Genomic DNA, 18,819 nt, shown 5'->3' on the forward strand with positions numbered 1-18,819 from the left:
TTCTTTTTCAGTGCCCCAACCTACTGAAAAGAATATCCTTCAAAGAGAATAAAAGCACAAAATGCGTACCTAACATTAACAGCCATCCCGTAGAATGAAGATCATCCCAAATCGAAAACATGGTTTTGTCCCAAATAGAAAGGGCTTGTCAAACATACAGGTACAGTATGGCCATCACTGAAAGAACAGTTCAATATGCATGTGTGCAATGTCTAATTGCTTACTTCTCCATTCCTGAAATCACTACATTCCTATGGTAACCCTCTGCATTTGTAAATTTCGTAAACTGCCTACAAATTCTCACCACTATTTAACAAAATAATGTTTTGCAACAATGTAGTTGAGGCATTCATTACTGATATAACTTTCCCATGATTTTGAAGTTCAGTGCACTCAAGTTGATTTGCCTTTTCCTTAAAAAAACATAAAAAAAACCTGTAGATCCCATCATCTTAAACCTTTGCCCTTATTGGTTGTTCCAACCATTCATTTTGGCTCACTTGCTTTGTGTCTGTCCAGGATTTTAATATCTGTTGCCCAACCACCCCCAGTCTTAACATACTGTACGGTACGCAGAGTACAAGACCATGGAATGAGATCACAAATTTTTTGTTTATGTTTGTTCAGTCTTATTAAACCATATGTTTTGGGGTCAACATTCTGCTGCAGATTGCAGCTAATCGTAGTTGCAGACATTGCTAAATCTGCGCATTCCTCCTTTTTCTAACAAGTAAAACGCACTGGGAACTTAAACCACAATGTGTCTGAGAAGGAAGTCTAAGGAACCATCTTCTTGTCATCAGTCCCTTAACCTTTCATTTAAATGTGTGGAGCATAAATTCTGTTTTATTAATTTGAACTGCAGACCCTTATTTTTTTATTTTATTTGAATAAATACTAGATTATGGAAACCTATTTGGTTAATTTGCCATTGGAGATATTTACTGTACTAATATTCCATTTCATGTATTTATCCTATTTTGAGCAAGCAGTAAACCTCAGTTATTCAGTAAAATGGAGACAGATACTTTATCAGACACTCCAACAAAGTATGAAGCATTTTTCATAATTTCTTAGCAATTTCTTAGTGTTTTAGCAATTCCTTAAATGTGGTATGTCTCAACGTTGTGTTATAAACTGTAGCCAGCTGCTACATCTTCATGGGTAAACGAAAGCTTGCCAGAATTGCTCCATCTTTTATTTCATGTGGCAGGATGCCATTGATGAGAGCCAACCCTGGTCTGGGGGGTGCCAAGATTGTCTTCTAAATTAAACATGGTATAATCACATGAAAGAAAGAAATTAAAGCATTGTTTATTTCTGGCATTGTAGTTTTCAAATTTCACATACCTGTATGTCTCAGGTTTGAAGAGAATTATAGATTTTCCTAACCTATTTTTATATGCAATATATACTATGTTGTACACTGTTTTATTATTTTACGGCATGTTTATGAACATACTGAAGTCATGACACATTATGTCAATGCATCAGCAGCTTTACAGAACTGTAACCTGGAAACACAGAAGCCAGACACCCTTATTTATTCAGAAGAGAAACAGTTATGTGTGTACTACAACTGAAGATCACTGGGAAGATACAGGTTTCTGTTATTATCAGGGCAACAAATACGAGTCTGAAAGCCTTCTGGTTGAAAATACACGAGTCATTGCACATGACAGCAGCAGAGACCTCTGAGCGAGACACACTAGAAAAAAAATGAATCATTCTGTCTGAGTATAAAAGTGCCCACCCATATTCTGAAAGAAAAAAAAATCTGCTTTACTGGCAAAAGGCTAGCATAAACTCACCTTTTTTTAAAGCTTTAAACACATTCTCAGTCCTCTAAAGGTTTTTTTACAGTTTATCTTCAGTTCAAGTCCTTCGTCACCAAATATCATTGTTCCATTTGTTTCAAGTAAGGCAATCCGAACAATCTCCGGTTAGATCACTATGTACAATTACTTTTCCTAATGTAGTTTTATTAGGATTTAAATAATAGGTGAATTCAGTTCTTTTCAGTTCTTGGAAATCAAATTTAGTCTTTAAGCTCTTGGCATAGTTAAACTATTGTATCACTTTTTGTTAATAGTGTTTGCCTGCAGTGTCTTAACACGACACAACTTTGCTGCAATAAAACCCTCCAGTTGTCCTTATCTTTAAACATTTCTTCTTTCCTACCCTAGACAACCTTTGCGTGCTAGCATTATAACTCAACAAGTGAACCATCCAGTGATAACTTTCCACTTTAAATTCCCTGCCTCCCTGGGTTTTCTTTATCATTCAACACAATCTAATATTCCCCTTTCTCATCTCTTCCGTTGGAGTAGTTGCATCCACATTGACTTCCCAGTAAGGCCAATGACATTAAAGTTTACCTCTGGGCCAAGAGTGAGTCATTTGGCAAACAAAATTAAAACCTTTCAGTGATGGAACTCGGTTTAGTCTCATCTGCTTTTTCAGTTTTAACATTGGCACTATTTAATTACAGTCCCATCCCTTCTTGGAAGCTTTTCATTCCAGCACATTGTTGTCTGTCTTAGGCAGCAACATTAACATCTTGTAGTTTGATCTCATCAGATCTCAGAAGCTAAGGATTTGACAGCTTTCCATGCCTCTATCTCTCATATACAAAGCAGCTCCATCCAAGTAAGGCAGGATAGCATTCAACGGCAGCAGAGGGCATGCAAAGACTCCTCAAAGCATGGCTAATGTCTTGCAAAACTGAGATAAGTCTCTACTCAATCCCATTCATCCGATTTTTTGTATGTCCCAAAATCAATTCTTTCCTTGAAAAGTCTTCTAGTTTCTGTCTGTGCAACACAACTGTCTTTAAATCAAATGTGAAGCATGTCTAATGCCACCATAGCTAATTGTTTTAAGTCTATTAAATTAATGAATTCAAAGTGTTTGATTCTCTTAAAACAGAGAAAATCAAGTAACTATTAATCTGGACCTTTCCCCTTTAATTGTTTGATGTGATAATGGCTATATCTGATATAGTCTGAATTCCTTCAGGCTATATGCATTAAGGAAAACCTTACCAGATAGCAGCAAAAAACTTACTTAAGCAAAAAAGTCTGTTCTATTATCTTTAATATTTTTTTAATGTAGCAGAAGTAAAGTAATGCTTTTTATCAACTTAAACAAAAACTATAATTTCATCCAGGTCCATCATGTATTGAATTTTACACTGCACATTTTTCCCTTCTTTACTTTATAATTAGTATATAGTTTTTATAACATTTAATCTCATATTTTATAACTGGGCAGACATCTTCTTGGTTAAACATTGTTTGAGCGCATCGATTTAGACAGTCATGATAGAAATTTAAAACATAATTTCATTCTTGTGTGTTTGGTTTGCACACACAAGGAATTCTGTAAAAATTATGCCCTTTAAAAAGACATTGTCAAACCTTTGCATTCTGCAATTCAAGATACTTGCTTTTATCTATTGATTAGTAAATCTATATTTATGCACTATTAGTGCAAAACTTTGCCCAGGGATTTGTGTTGGTTTCTGGACAAGAAATCAATATTGACATTGCCAGGCTGGCTTCTCACTGCTGTGTGAAGGAACATGTGAAATCTGTCGGCCTCTCTTCACAGCATTAACATGACTGAAAAGGAAAAAAGTCACACTCCGCAAAATCAAGCACCCATATATTAGAACTTGTCCTTATGCACTTAAAAGAAAAGCAAAACATTATCATGAATAAAGTGTAAGCACTTGTGTAAACAGTGTAAGCAGTCAGTTGAATGTAAGCAGTGTAAAATATTATTTTATTAACCTTGTTGGGAACAAAGACCAGACAAAAATCCACCAGACATAAGAGACAACTAAGAGAAAAGATCATTACTTCATATGGCCACATATAAAATAAAATTCGTATCATGTATTTTTGTCTTTTCAAAAATGAGAATTTTATAATGCTTAGTTATGTTCTATATATGGGACATTAATAAATATACATTATATAAGGCCAGTACAGAGACACAACATACACTCATGCAAGAATAAGATTCAAAATCAATGTCTGAAATAATCTGTTTTAGAACACACATCCACTTCTTAGTGCTGTAAATAACAGTCAAATTAAAAGATTGTGCATTTGATGCTGAAAGGAGAAAAAAATGGTAGCTAGATATTAAAAGAAGGAGAAAATAGAGCTTTGAGCATATTTGAGAGTATTTAGAGTTGTATACTCTTCATTATTAAGTGTGCTTAGTCACAGAGTCACATGATTTTCCTATATCCTATATATAAAAAGAGATCGAAATGGCTACTGCTACATTAAAAAATAAAAGTGCAGGTATTGGTAATGGCATAGATGCTGGTAAAAGAAACATCTAAAGAAAAAATAAAGGTAATAACTAAAAATATATAGTTTTTTTAAGCAAATCCTACAGTTCTTGAACACTATGGACCGAAGCCAACTACTTTCAAGCAGATGAAAAATGGAAACAAACATCATCTCAATGCAAGCTTGAAAACTGAGCACAGAGATGTAAAACCCAGATGAGATATATAATAAATCAACTCATTGAATTTAATTTAGATTAAGTACTTGTATGTTCTTTGGATTTCTATTAGAACATATTAAGCCAGTACTGCATATTTCCAGAGCACAAGGAGTCCCTTCTCCTAAGGTTATTCACAGCACTGTAGTTATCGTATAACAAGTGTGCAGCAATTACTAATACCCCAAAATCCCTCCTGTAGGTTACAGATTCAGTGATCTTGGGTTGCTTAGCAAAAGACAGTATTACAAATCCCTCCTAAATTCTTGCGGAAATATTTTGATACAGTTAGCTCATATGGATTGACTGTTTGAGAAGATCCTGAGAACTTGGGAAAGAACCCTGACATAACCACACACTTGAAAATTACCTTGAACTTCTGTCACTTAACATGTAACAATGAGGTAATGTATCCTGTTTGGGAGTTTCCCATACTTGTTAAGCGAATATTGCCCTTCAAACGATCACAAGGTCAAGGCAAAAGGCATTGGATTTTGAAAAGAACAGACTGAAACAAAATCAGTAGGCTCCAGCAGTTGCACCCCTCAGTTTCTTACAAGTGTCTTGTAAAGTCATTGATTTGGGTAAGTCTGTCCCCTGCTCCTTTGTTTCTAACTACAAGGAAACTAGAGCTGAAGTTTTCTCGGATTTTTTGACTGGATACTCGATAAGTATGACACATGAGTGATATCAACACGTTTCTTAGAAAGCCTTATTTGTTTTGCACCAGTCAGCTAGGTTCCGGGACACTGCCTCCAAGTCACATTTAGAAAAAGAAATGGAAAACATTTAATTTGACCGAACTCTCCAAGGACATCAGGAAGGGGAAAGATTGTGTGCCCATTATCATGATGAATAAAAATGTTTTGAAAATGAAACAGGATACATGTAAATTAACCCACTTCTTCTCCTTGAATACAATGGGGAAATTAACCTTTGAGTCCAAAATGATCTACAGTCTCGGTGCTTTTCATTGTTGTTAAGTTAAATAACACCTCTAGGCTCTCAGTTCAAGGCAAATGGAGGAAATGAAAATATGAAAAAATCAAACTTAGCATTTAAAGGATATTTAATTTGAATCAATAAAATCTTCCTTTGATAGCTACCTTAGCTGAGTAATACCTTTCTTTGATATTAATACTAGAATAGAGAATCAATTAAAAACAAAGGTGTGGTGACTAAATACATTTCAGTGAATACAATACATGGTAAACAATAAATTTCAGTTATATTAGACATATTTTTAACTTATTTGCTTTAATTGGTGATTAATTAAATAATTTATCTTGTTTTATGTCCCTAATAGATGCATACATGTTTCCATTGACTATCCCTATTCAGACAGTTTTTTTGCTCTCCTGTATGCTGGATTTATTCATCTTTTTCTATCCAAAACAAAAATAGATGTTCGTGGATCCCTTGGAGATGCATGCAGATGAGATTTAGGACCTTTAGTATGGTTGTCATGCCAACGGCTGTTCAGTACTGGCCAAAAAGCATATATTCAGGTGGAAACACACTTGCAGAATGATATACTGTAGATAATAGACAAGACAAAACACCAAAACAATTTTGGTTTGGTTATTTATCACAGTGTGTATATTCAAATTTCCATTAAAAACATTCATTTTACTATAAGCTGATTTTGCCATTCAGTATATATTAATATCACAGAAGCAAGTGGATAGTTTTACAGAATGGGAAATGGAGAGAACCTTCAAGCTGATATTTTCATGAGCTGAGTGCTGCTGACTATATAGGAATGCTACTGCTTTCTCTGCAGTTTTCAAACCTTTTCGCTTCAGTGACACATTTCCTACTGGCACTGCTCAAAGCAGGCTGACTAAAAAAAGTGATTATATTGTAGTTATGCACATGCGCAATCTAAATGTCAAGAATCATTTAAGTTCATAAAATTAATCAGCAGGTTCCCTTATAGGGGTATTAGTGGCCTCCTAATCAGAAATGGTTACAAGTAAATTATGTTGTCAGCCAGTAATAATGCTACCCCACATTTGTATTTTGTTAAGTATACCATTCTTTAATAAATAGAACCAAGAGAATTATTACCATGCTCTATAGTGTAGGGCTGACAGTTTAGTAGGCTTGCAACTTTCGGGAAACTGTGGTTTGTTTAATAAAGATTAATGAGATAACGTACTTTAAAAAAATAATGCAGTATTGCAGGCATTTAGAAGGCTGACCATTTAAGCTCCCAACCAGAACAAAAGAACTTACAAAATCCCAGAGTTAATGGACCATGGCTAGGCTTGTAATACTACTGTGACTTGAATTAAATGTTATTGCTGTAGAAAGTGAAATATGAGGGAAAAAAGATTTGGTCTGAACTACATCACATAGGGTTTTTTTTGTAAGTAATCTGAAATATTCAGACATACGTGGAGCTTTTTAACTTAAGAGATAAACTGCTGCAGAATAATTTAGAAAAAGATTGGTATTTTACAATTTCCAGAACCACAATCAATCGGCAATGTACTCAACAAGAAAAAAAACAAAACATCCACATCAGTAGCTGGTGGTTATTTCTATCCAGGACAACAAAGCAAAGAAGGTGCTGCAGTTTTTGACATGGTGTTTTATAAGTCATGTCTGTGTTTTCCTCATCTATCAGTATTTGTAATGTTTGACTGAAGTTGTAATGAAGCAAGTGACAGCCTGCATAACACTTGGAGAATTGTATAATTGTACAATTCATATAAGAAATGTTTTTATGCTCACTGTCATATGTCATATGATTAATATCTCCACTGGAGAAGTATTTGGTAGGCTGGGAGACCTCTTCCTGAAATTTCATTGTATTACAGTGAAACATCATATGTCGACTTGTGGGGTGGTTATGCATGGTTCCGGACCTGAGGTGCTACTGTATTTGTGTGAAGTTTGAATGTTCTCCCCGTGGTCATATGGGAACCTCCAGTGGCTCCAGTTTTCTCTCAGTCCAATATCAGTCTCGGAGGTCAACTGGCTACTGGGAAAACTGGCCCTAGTGTGAATGTGTGCGTGTCTGTGCTTGTGTCTGCTCTGCAATGGACTGCTGTCCTGTCCAGGGTTTACCCTACCTTGTGCCTACAGTATGTTTATGTTCCTAAATTAATATCGTTTATGATCTTCAGATGCGTTATGCTCCTCTTCTTTTTATGCTCAGCTACTAAAATTTCCCTTTAGTGGTAAAATTTCATATAAATATTCAATACTAAGCGGATTAAAATGTGCACAGTAAAGAGATTAAATGATTAAATCTTTTCACTATCGACCAATGCACCACGAGTGCCCCTGTCGGTCAATTTGGCCAGCCAATCACTTACCGCAGTAGAAACGTTTTTTTCACTGCCTCCTTGGAATTTTATCATCACATACTTTTCTAGATTTTTGATTTGTCAAATACAGATTGTTGTAAACAGAACAATTTGTGATTTACTCCAAAATACCACACTTTGAAAAAGACAACTTTTGTACATTTTGAACTGTTTTGCTGTAATGTCTACCTAAAAGGCAAAACAAAGTCAGTATTCAGAACACCATGATAAATTACCTAAGCAAAGTAGGAAGCAATACAGTATTACTTAAGAAAATCAATGAAAAATATTTGCCTTTAGTCTTGAATCATGTTTAAATGACGAATTGTACTAAAAAATGTTCCTAAGGATTTAGCACTAGATCCCTTAAAAATACAATACTTGGTTTCATAACTAGACTAAGGGGAATTTGTTTCCTGATGTCTCTTATTAGTAGACCATACTGTAGAATCACTTAAAGTTAAAGGTGAAATGTGCAGCTGGATTTCTCTTAAAGTGCCAGAAAAAAAGCAATTTGTTTTTCCAAACCATTAAGAAAAATATACATTAGTGTAAAAAAAAAATAGATGGTCATTTTAATACTAAAAACCAAAAAACACAGAAAATAATATGCTCATGTATTAAAACTATCTTGAAAATTATTCATGTGAGAAAATGTTTTTATTTTAGTGTCTTTTAATATTATAGTGATTTCTCCTGCATCAATGTGTTGACTACAATATGCCATTTAGACTTTTATTACATGAAGTCAACTCATTTTCAACCATCTGCTTCCTGGGGAGAAAATTCTTTTGCAAACTGATCTCCTAATATGTCTGAAACCAAAATAGAACTGAACGAACATAACGCAACTGACTCACTGCTTTAATTTCCAAGGTTAATACTCTACCTCAAGGTGCTTTCTATCATGTTACTTTTCCTTGGAATCAATTTTCTACAACTTCCATTTGATACTCAAGCCCCACATCAATATTATTAGTACACTTTAAACAAACCTTGATATGCCAGTTATACTTCAGAAAGATCTGTTTACAACTTTTGTATGTGCATGCTGGCTAGAACTGGTAGGTGGGAGTATGGATAAAGCTACCCAGCCATGTTTTTGAAGCTAAAACCTGGACTCCTTTCAAGAAAGGGCCAGGTGAAGTTCTTGGATACTGTCAAATGTAAGCTCTTGTATTCATAGCAAAGACACTGTTCTCCTTTAACACTGTAATGAAGGTGCCCTTATCCATGGGGATTACAATATACACATAATCTTTCCACAATTACTTTTAATTTGTGTTTCCACACTTGAACTAAGGTAAGTTCAAAGGACTACACAGTCCTTTGGTGTTTTGTAAACGGATCACCAACCAACTAGGAACCCCTCCAACCGTAATGGAAAAAGAGGCTCTGTGTCAAAATATACAGTAAACACCTCAATTCTTTGAACTCCAAGATAAAAGGAAAGGAATTACATTACTTTGACATGCTTTGTAACAAATAAAAACAAACATTTAGGTTAACTAGGCCATTGCTTTTTAGGTTTTATTTATATTTGACATATTAATAGTTGAGTGTAATGGTGGAGTGTTTGGTAGTACTACTTCCTTAAGCTCTTGAGTCGGTCTGGGGTGTCTTCTGTGTGGAACATGTTTTTCCCATGGCAAATTGAGTTTTCTCCTGGTGCTCCTAATTTCTCCCACAGTCCAAAGACATGCTGTCTAGGTTGATCGGCATCTCAAAATTGAGAGTCCCCTGTATTTCTGTGACATGTGATGGACTGGCACCATGTCCAGGATGTACAGTATTTTCCTTCTTTCTGCCCTATGTTTGCTGAGGTAGAAAGTGGCACACAGCAGTTATGTATTGAACCACATATTTGTTACTACAAATACAGTAGTAGTAACTACTACTATTTTTTATTGAAAATGGATGGTTAGTAAATGTGTGTGGGCTCAATGTTTTTTAGGGCTTTCATGCCTTGCCAGCAGTAGTTCAGGTGGGTAGCTGCGTCAGCATGCGTATGCTGCAAAGGAACAAGTAATAGGTTTATTCCATGCTGAAAAGAGAAGAAAGAGAACACAACGTTTCGGACGTGGAGCCTTCTTCAGGCTCCCCGGCCGAAACGTTGTGTTTTCTTTCTTCTCTTTTCAGCATGGAATAAACCTATTACTAACTCAAATTTGGCCTCTTTTCTTAAGAAGTCACAGTAACAGCTGTAAATGGAAAAGACATGAACAGGCTTTATAAAGAAAGTCCACTTAAGAAACTGGGACCTTGCTAAAAATAAAAACAAGGATATCCAGGGCTGGAGAACTCTTCAATTGCTCATTCTATAAACTAGAGATTAATCCTGGTCTTGGAGAGTTTCTCGTTTCAGTTATCAAAATTATTTACTTCAACTGATCATTTGCTTAATTAGTACCCATTTACAGTATAAGCAATCTGTTATACATTGCTTATTTTTTACGCAACCTGTAATATTCTTAGTATTATACTATAATCCTATATACTGTACTTTAGTATTATTCTTCTTTCAAAACAGGTTGGCAGACCTGCCTTTTGTTAAACACTCTAAACAAGGCCAATCTTTCAAAAGCAAGGATCTCAGATTCAGTTCAAATTCCTGGAGGGCTTAGAGTGTCCAGGTTTTGGTACCACTCTAAAATTATATTGTTTCTCTTATTTAATTAGCTGTATATAATTGCATACAACTAACCAGGTTTCAAGGCATATATATATAGCTGTACCTACAATGAAGTGGGTTTGCAGTAAACAACAATTAAACTCTAAGAAAAAATATTATATATGTCAAAGAACTTGTTTAATTGGCACAAAAGTCCTCCAGGAACTGAGTATGACACTTCTGTTCTGTAGCCTTTCCTTTCTCTATAATCACATATGTGGATATTCACAAGTTCACACATCCTCAGAAATAACATGTTGATGCTCAAGACCTGAGATCTTGACCGTATGATGCATTGTTTTACCAAATCATTTCCATTCATGATCTTTCTCTGCTAACTAATTATTTGTGTCTGACGCATAACAATGAATCACTCACTGCAGCTTCCTTATTCCCTGGAGAACTGAAGATGTCTACAATTTTGAAACTTTTAAGCCACAAATTAGCAAACTATGACAGCAAAGTGAAAATGCGTTGGGTGTGTGGTTTACTTCTGGTTTTGTTAGATATTACTTGTATCACAACCACTTCCTATCCTTGTGCATAGAACTGTGGGGCCTCCTACAAATGTCTTGTGTACTGTAGCTTATCAGATTTCTCTGTCATTAATTTAATCGCTTAAGAAACCTCAATCTCAAGGAAGAAAAGTCATATAAAGTGAGCAGAAATAAAAAAAAATGATTGCAATATTTCCTACACATATTTCAGAAGCACATTTGGAAATTGCCGAACTTTGTGTACAGTAGGAACAAGCTGGTTTCAACATTTAGGTGAACTCGAAGCAAATAAATTTGAACCACCAGACGGTTACACCTGTTGTATTACAGTATGTCAAACCTTTGAATGTTTTTTTTTCTAGGCAAAAAAGCTGTTAATTTTTGGTTTAACCGTAAATAACTTTGATGTTAAAACAAAGAAAAATATCCACACAAAAATAAATATATTCATGCTTCCTTTTAATCACTTCATAGAAAAGTATTTAAGATTTTGTTGAACACAATATACAATACTATACCATACATTGTGTGAAACGCTTGAAAACATTAAAATATCCACCTGGAACAATGCAGTGTTCAACAGACATACAAACCCATTGGTCATGCAGATAGTGCTATTCTGGCTAACCATTTGGACACAATTTGGACCAAAAGCTTAACATAGATTACAATGTTATACGGACAATTTGAATTTCAAAACTGCTAACAAGTTTGGTCAGAAAATAGTTCACATTAGCACAATAATTACATAAGATCACATTTTGTAATTCATATCAATTCACATTGGTGTTTAGAGAGATTGTAACATGCCATCAATATCTCCCTTAATCTAATTAACATAAAGTGTTTTTAATGGAGACATTTTTTTGTTCCTTGAACCTTGTTTGTCTGAAACTTTATCAGCAATCTGCATTCAAAATGCGGTATAATTAGAGTTAAGGTCCTGCAAGCGTTGAAATACTTTTTATATGATGTCAGAATACAGAGAATTCACCGAGTCAGTTTTTCATATTTGTTGCAGATCCACAAGTCCTTCGTGTCACCCATGGGTTCCGTATGTCTCTTTTAGCTACTGTTCAGGGCTCTCAAAGTTGTGCAATAAAAATCAAAAAATATTACTGGAAAAAACCTCGACTCTAACAAGGAGTCTTCTACACCTTAACACTACCCCATCCAGGCAATGTTAATGCATATAAATTAAAATTAATTTACAATTAACATTATATTATGTACACAAAAGTAATAAATACACTGTTATAAACAGCAAAGGACCAACACGAGCTCAGGTGCAATGCGGAACAAGGGATGGTGCAACTAAGAGCTTTATCCTTCAAGCTGAAACATACGATAAATATGACCGAAACATACAAAATATGCCCGTGTGTTAATGTATTTCTGGCAATGTTTTTAAATAAACTAAACTAGACTAGACCTGTCACGACATGTAATAATCTGAAAGGTAGAAGATATTGCAGTTTAAGTACCTCTGAGGACACTAACAAGGGAAAAGACTACCTTTTCACCACTACAAAACAAATTGATTTATCATATTTATAAAAGTACTAAATGAACCTCAGATCAGGGAATTTACATACAGTACTTCATGTGTGTATATATACATGTATATATGTATATATAGGAGCTAGTTCCCAATATAGTTTAAATCCAGACAAAGCTTAGGTTATGTTGGTAATGCCAACCCATACCAGGATATTTCAATATCTCTAACTTTTTGACTAGTACATTATCACACAGTACATCAGTCATTTTTGGTAGTGTTTTGTTTGTTGTAACAGATTGTTATAAAATTTTGGATAGTGTATTCAAATCAAATCCTGACAATGAGACAGTCACACAGACAGAAAAGACACCCGATTTTGGTTTCAAAAAGAAAAAATGCTTTTGATAAATTGATCAAATTGGCCTCTCAAACTGATCTCATATAAAGGTGTTAGGTCAGTCTGATGTCTTGAACATAAAACGGTTTAATAATTCTGCAGTAAAACATTATTTTAAGACCTAAGGAGTTTAGTGGTACCAGTGGAGGTTTAAATACATTTAGTATAATTTATAATTAAGAATATTTATTTTACTAAGATTCAAATGTCACATAATGAATATTTTAAAACTTTGATAATACATAAAGTAGAAATGAACGCTTCTCATGTAAAATATTTCTGACCTACGTAATGATTTAGTAAAATGTATATGAAGCAATAACCTCATACACTGCCAACGTACTTTTATAATATATATTATAATAGTACATTTACGCCAATTTTTTGTCTTCTGTGTGAAAATATTGGATCATTATCAGGATTTGAACTGATTTGTGATTTGTGTTCATGGGCGAACACTATTTTAAATAATGAAATTTACTCTTAAATATATATACAGATAAAACATTGTGATTAAAATAGGGTAAAAAGCTTAAATAATACCTTTTAGTTACATGTTATAAGCATCTGTCCATTTTTAATTTACTGTGGATTGTGTGATATACAAAGATGTATTGTTTTATCATCTAGTGGGAGGTGAGTAAATACTTATTCAAATAATTTTATGATGTATCAAAATTAAAACTGTGTTCAAACTAAAACATAATATCCACCTGGGATGAGTGACTAACACATAGATGTCCAAAGCAGCTCTTCTGTGGGAATAAATGATCTGTTGTGACAGCCTGTTCAAGAAGCCAGTGTTTTTGTAAGGTCAGATATTGCCCAATGTCAGGAAGAAGGAAGACTTTGCATTCTCTTAATCTGAGAAAAAAAAGATTCTTCTCTTGAGCTTTCTGTTTTTAGAAAAACTTTTTTACGACTATTAATAAATTGCATTTAATAAATTAAAAAAAAAACTTTAAAAAGACAAAATTGTAAAAAAGGCACACAAAGTCCTTAGACAGATGTTACAGAAAAGTTAACGATTTGCTTTACAAATACCTGTACTGTATATCAGTAGTTCATTTGCTACCTCTTGACATTCTATTACAAAAAAGGATGGTACAAAAATCTCTCAGTAGTGTCAGCATTTCAATGCTTGTCCAGTAAACATTCCTAGTTGGCCCCGATCCTTCAACACCATATCTGTTTGTAACAAAACATTGCTTGATAATCAGGTCCATTTTTCTGAAGAAAATTCCTGAGAGCTCCTTCATCTTTCCGCTTGTCTGACGAACCTCGACTCCAAATGCAAGTTCGAGGAATCCTCCTCCTTACCAAAGTTAGCCCCAGGCTTTAAAAGCGAGATTGTAGGATTTCTCCTTCAAACAATCTGCAAATACAATGACCCTGTAAGCTCGTGGCTAATATTATGTGTCCACTGGTGACGCATCGTGTGTAACTATCTCTATGTGTGTGGCTCCCATCTGCCCCTCCATTTCCAGGCAATCCTCGTATCCCAAAGGAGACTTGGCATTGCTGTTACTGTCCTCCCCCTGGCTGTTTTCATCTTTCTCTGTCCCCTCAGAGTCCTCTTCCTCCAACGTCAGTTCAAACTGAAACTTGTCTCCAGTGCCATGATTGTCTTTGTCCTGCTCATAAAAGGGAGGGGAAGGGCTTTGGGGAATCATGCTCTGATACCAGTTCCTGTTGTCTTCTAACGTGTCCAGAATGTCTTGTGCATCTGGGTGGACAAGATCTGCCCAAGTCTCCCAAAGAGGATGGACAATGTAGTCAATAAACCCAACCTGCAAAGAAAGTAATAAATGAGTGAGGATTTGGCCGCCAATACAAACTTTCTATTTCCTGTTTGTTCTTTTACAACTCAGCCAATGAATGCATCATTCAGCAGCAGTATTCAGTGCTTCTGTGTGTTTACATATTTAGAATTCAAAGACAATTTACAGTTTTACAGATTTCAAATGATTACTTTAAACAAAGGTCTGGAATTGTTTATTAAGTTTCCTTATTAAGGTCCTTATTAATAAGGTTTCCTAACAAGAGTACTGCTCGGATGCCAGTGACTCACCTGTGACTTCTCCACTGAAGCTGTGTGCTTGTCACACATAGGACTGATCTCCATTCCTCTCTCCCTCTCTTTGTCACCCTGGTGGAAAAACTCTTCCATGATCCTGTCAGTCCACTGTCTGTACAGCTCCAGAGATTTGGTGGGATTGCTGAGGTCTGCGCAGTGCACCATGTTACGGAGCACCTAGTTTTAATCACATAAAGACAATGAGCGACAACTGAAAACATGATATCAAATAAGTGCTTGCTCATTGTCACAATAATGACTTTGAACTGACTTCACTCCAGATGTTCCAATAATTAGATCCATTAGCTAATATACAAGCAACAGAGGATCAGCATAACCTTTGACAATTTAGATAGATTACTACCAGTAGGTAAGCTCAAATTTTTATAAATTGGTACAACCTATTATTACACCCATCCTAATTCCGATTTTATTGCACAGACACAATGCTTCATACTGGTACCTGTATTCTATCTGTGTAGTTGTCAAGCAACAGAACTCCGGAACTTGTGACTTTCTTAGTCTCCACCATGGTCTTCAAGTCTGCCAGTAAGCTCATGTGCTTGGACATGTCAGTTGCCAATACCTGGGAAAAAGAATATAGAAAAACATAAATAATGACAAAACCCAAACTGGAACAAACAGGTTCATTCTGTTCTGAAAAGGAGAAAGAAAAAATACAATATTTTGACTGCTGAGCCTTTTTTGGGCATGAGGAACCGAGAGAAACTTTGCAGGGACATAAAACAAAATAAATGGCACCTGAACCAACATATGAATTAGTACTAATCATGCTACTACTGCTAAAATAATATATAATGTTTTATTATAGTTTTCTTTAAAACAATTTACTGTAGATGAGTTTCTACTAAAAGCATAGTATGTTCAGAATGTACTCTTACCATATCAATGACCATTTTTCTTAATGATTGCCGCTGTTTCTTGTTCAGGTTCTGGAAGATGTCACAGTTGTCCTCCTGGAGCAGTTTAAAACCCACTGCAAGATGGTGGTTTTCCAACACTGATTCATCATTGTACATCAGGGCCAGCTCAGAGTCTGAAAACACAAATCCAAATTCAAATTCAGAAATGAGACTGACGTGACAGACTAAGAGAACCTGGCAAACTAACAGAGGACAGAAAACTGAGGCATCGAATATCCAGCTTGAACTCCTGGTCCGTACATTTTAACCTGCCAGTCAAAACAGAGGGGAGCATGGAAAAATACTCACTGGTATTAATCAAGAATTGATTGGAGACACCTGGGTGATCCACGTCATGAATGGCAGCAGCAAAGATCGCAGCAAGGATTTCCAGATCCGTGAAAACTGCCTGAAATGTGGAAGGAAAGGAGTCAGCTTTGCAAGAAAAAGCTCATTCATTGAAGGTAATGGGTTTAGACCTAAAGGCAGTTTCAGAACATGTTTAGGTTTTTTAAACGCTCATCGCAGCGTGAGTTGCAAATACTAATATAAATCATAGAGGCATGGTCTATAAGCCTAAAGGTTATACGATGAAGACGTTACATGTTATAAATGAATAACATTATTTTCTGAGATTAACATTGTTATATGAAGCTAGGCTTCATAAACAGTTTACAGGTCAATGGATCTGCAAATGAAGACAATGAAGCAGTTGAAGTGGAATAATCAGACTTGAAAATATCAGAAATATGTACTTTAATTTGGTGTGCATTTTAATAGTACAAAAAGACACAATAATTGATTTAGGGAAAAGCCTCCAGTAATGCCTAGTCATTATAAAATAACAAAATTAAGTATTTTTTTTATTCCTCAAGTATGAATAGAATAAAATACTACCTTTGCTCTTTTCAGTTTGGAACTACAAATCCAGACTCATTGAGAAGACCAGCAATAAGAAGTACTTACATCTAAAGCCGGTGTTGAGAGAAGAATGTGGGTTGACTGAGCTACATCAGCAGCGTGGAGGCTGTTATGATACGCCACGTCCGAGTGGTAATGGTCTTCTAAGGTCATCATGTAGGTCACAAACGTGTCTACAGGAATCTTGAAAGTCTTCAACAAGTCTCTTTCCTGTGAGATAAAATGATAAATGAGAAAACATCCCAATATATCCCAAAAACTAAAAAATGGCAGAGACCTTCTAGCTATAAAGAAAAGAACTAGCTTCTCTGAGGAAGAGTTAAGAGGCTTTTCAAATCTTAAAAATAAAAGCACACCTGGCTTAATGGCTAGACTTTCAAAGGCAAAGTTTTATAGACCACTTTAACACCCAGTCTTAAATGAAAAAACAAAATAGGGAAACTCTGATACACCTCATGCACAAGTAACAGTTAAAATGAAAATGTACTGACCTGAAAAATGGCATACATTATGCACGTGAGAGGTCTGTGATGTGAATATTCCGACACTTTGAAAATATTAAGGCCCCACTTGTTCAGATCTTCTAGTTCCTGCAGGAAAAAAAGTCAGTTACTTACAGTATCTGAGCAAAAGGAAAACAGCCATTCAGTAAATGACATTGTTAAAATTCACATGAAAACTACCAAGGATGCACAGTATTGTAGCGCTTTTGGGGTCACACAGGTATGCGCCCTTGCCGCTGCCGCCTCGGGTCAGCCCCCCATCAATGGGGACTCAAACCCGGGTCACCGGTGTCGCTCAACAGGGACCCAGCCAGCTGAGCTAAAGGGAAATCTCCCTTCAGCCCGGAGGCTGAGGTCCTTGCTATTCACAGGGAAGGGCGGTGATGTCAACGAGCTGGCAAGCCGGCTCGCACAACCTGTAATGTCGGCCGTATGCATTACAGTATTTTGTAGAAACACAAAACTCACAAAATGACTCTATAGGTAAAGTTTAGTTCACTTGTATGTAAACTCTTTTAAATCTACATTTTGGCCTTCGAAAATACATTTTTAATTCACAGTTTTAAAAATACTGTGTGAGAACACTTTGAACAGTGCATAAAGTTCAAAATGCATTATGAATGGCTTCATTATGCCTTTTCTTTTTGCACTTCCACATTTATGGCTTGATTGACATCTAAACATTTTTCGGGAACTACACTAACCATTCATCTTATTTGATTTATATTTGTCTTGTCTTCGGTCACTTCAGAAGCAAGCAATAAGCACTGGATTTTCACGTCACATTCCAGCAGGTTTCTGCCAGTAAATCCCAGAGGGCTGGAAGTCAAAGGGGCATACGGTACCTTTGAAAGAAAGTCCTCCTGGTCTGTTTTCACTCCAAATCTTGAAATGCTGCAGTTGGTCAGGCTGGAGCCATGAGTCAGTTTCTTCACCCCACTGATCTGCGTCATGAGCTGCTGCTTTTTCTTCTTCTCTCTGGCCTTCGATGTAGGCGAAGGGATTTCCACATCGTTCTGCTTGTCTGAGGGAAAAAGGATTTTTCAATGAGCATTTCAGGGGTTTATTTCTCACCTTGTTCTATAGGCATCATTTTTAAAAATCCAAAGTCCATTTTATCACAATAAAATGATTATATTACTTAACTATAAATTATAAATCTTATGGCTTTATTTACCAATTTCAAGGAAAAGGGGAACAGGGTGCCGACTTAAGGCTGCAGATGGGATTAGAAAGTTCTTTCATTTCTACTTAAACCTGCTTACAGAGTAAAGGAAGGAAAATGTTGTCTAAAAGCTTCTTTCTAAATCGTATTATATTGGGCGGTTGAACCTCGTCTTTGTTATGGTTATATAGAAGGATACAAAGATCTTTTGTTTAAAAACCAGCTTTTACTTCTCTTTTAACATCTCATATTTCCCTGAGTGACGTCAATGGCTTTTCACTTCATGAAATGCCCCAGGTGCTCAGAAAGTGGCTAAAACCTTA

At 35.6% G+C, this 18,819-nt stretch overlaps 1 protein-coding gene across 1 annotated transcript in view; it reads right to left on the reverse strand.

The window, feature by feature from the left end:
• Window positions 1-11,453: 11,453 nt before the first annotated feature.
• Window positions 11,454-18,819, reverse strand: part of pde4ba (phosphodiesterase 4B, cAMP-specific a) — a 124,081-nt gene continuing 116,715 nt past the window's right edge. Inside the window, exons 10-17 of the mRNA XM_088927217.1 lie at window positions 18,177-18,355; window positions 17,320-17,418; window positions 16,874-17,038; window positions 16,217-16,316; window positions 15,887-16,041; window positions 15,448-15,570; window positions 14,979-15,161; window positions 11,454-14,697 (exon numbers count right to left, since the gene is read on the reverse strand). Of these exons, the coding sequence (XP_088783343.1) occupies window positions 14,320-14,697; window positions 14,979-15,161; window positions 15,448-15,570; window positions 15,887-16,041; window positions 16,217-16,316; window positions 16,874-17,038; window positions 17,320-17,418; window positions 18,177-18,355 (1,382 nt within the window). The 3' untranslated portion in view covers window positions 11,454-14,319. The remainder of the gene's footprint in view (window positions 14,698-14,978; window positions 15,162-15,447; window positions 15,571-15,886; window positions 16,042-16,216; window positions 16,317-16,873; window positions 17,039-17,319; window positions 17,419-18,176; window positions 18,356-18,819) is intronic.

This window comes from Atractosteus spatula, chromosome 11 (assembly GCF_055471065.1).
Source record: "Atractosteus spatula isolate fAtrSpa1 chromosome 11, fAtrSpa1.hap1, whole genome shotgun sequence".
Lineage (NCBI taxonomy): Eukaryota > Metazoa > Chordata > Actinopteri > Semionotiformes > Lepisosteidae > Atractosteus > Atractosteus spatula.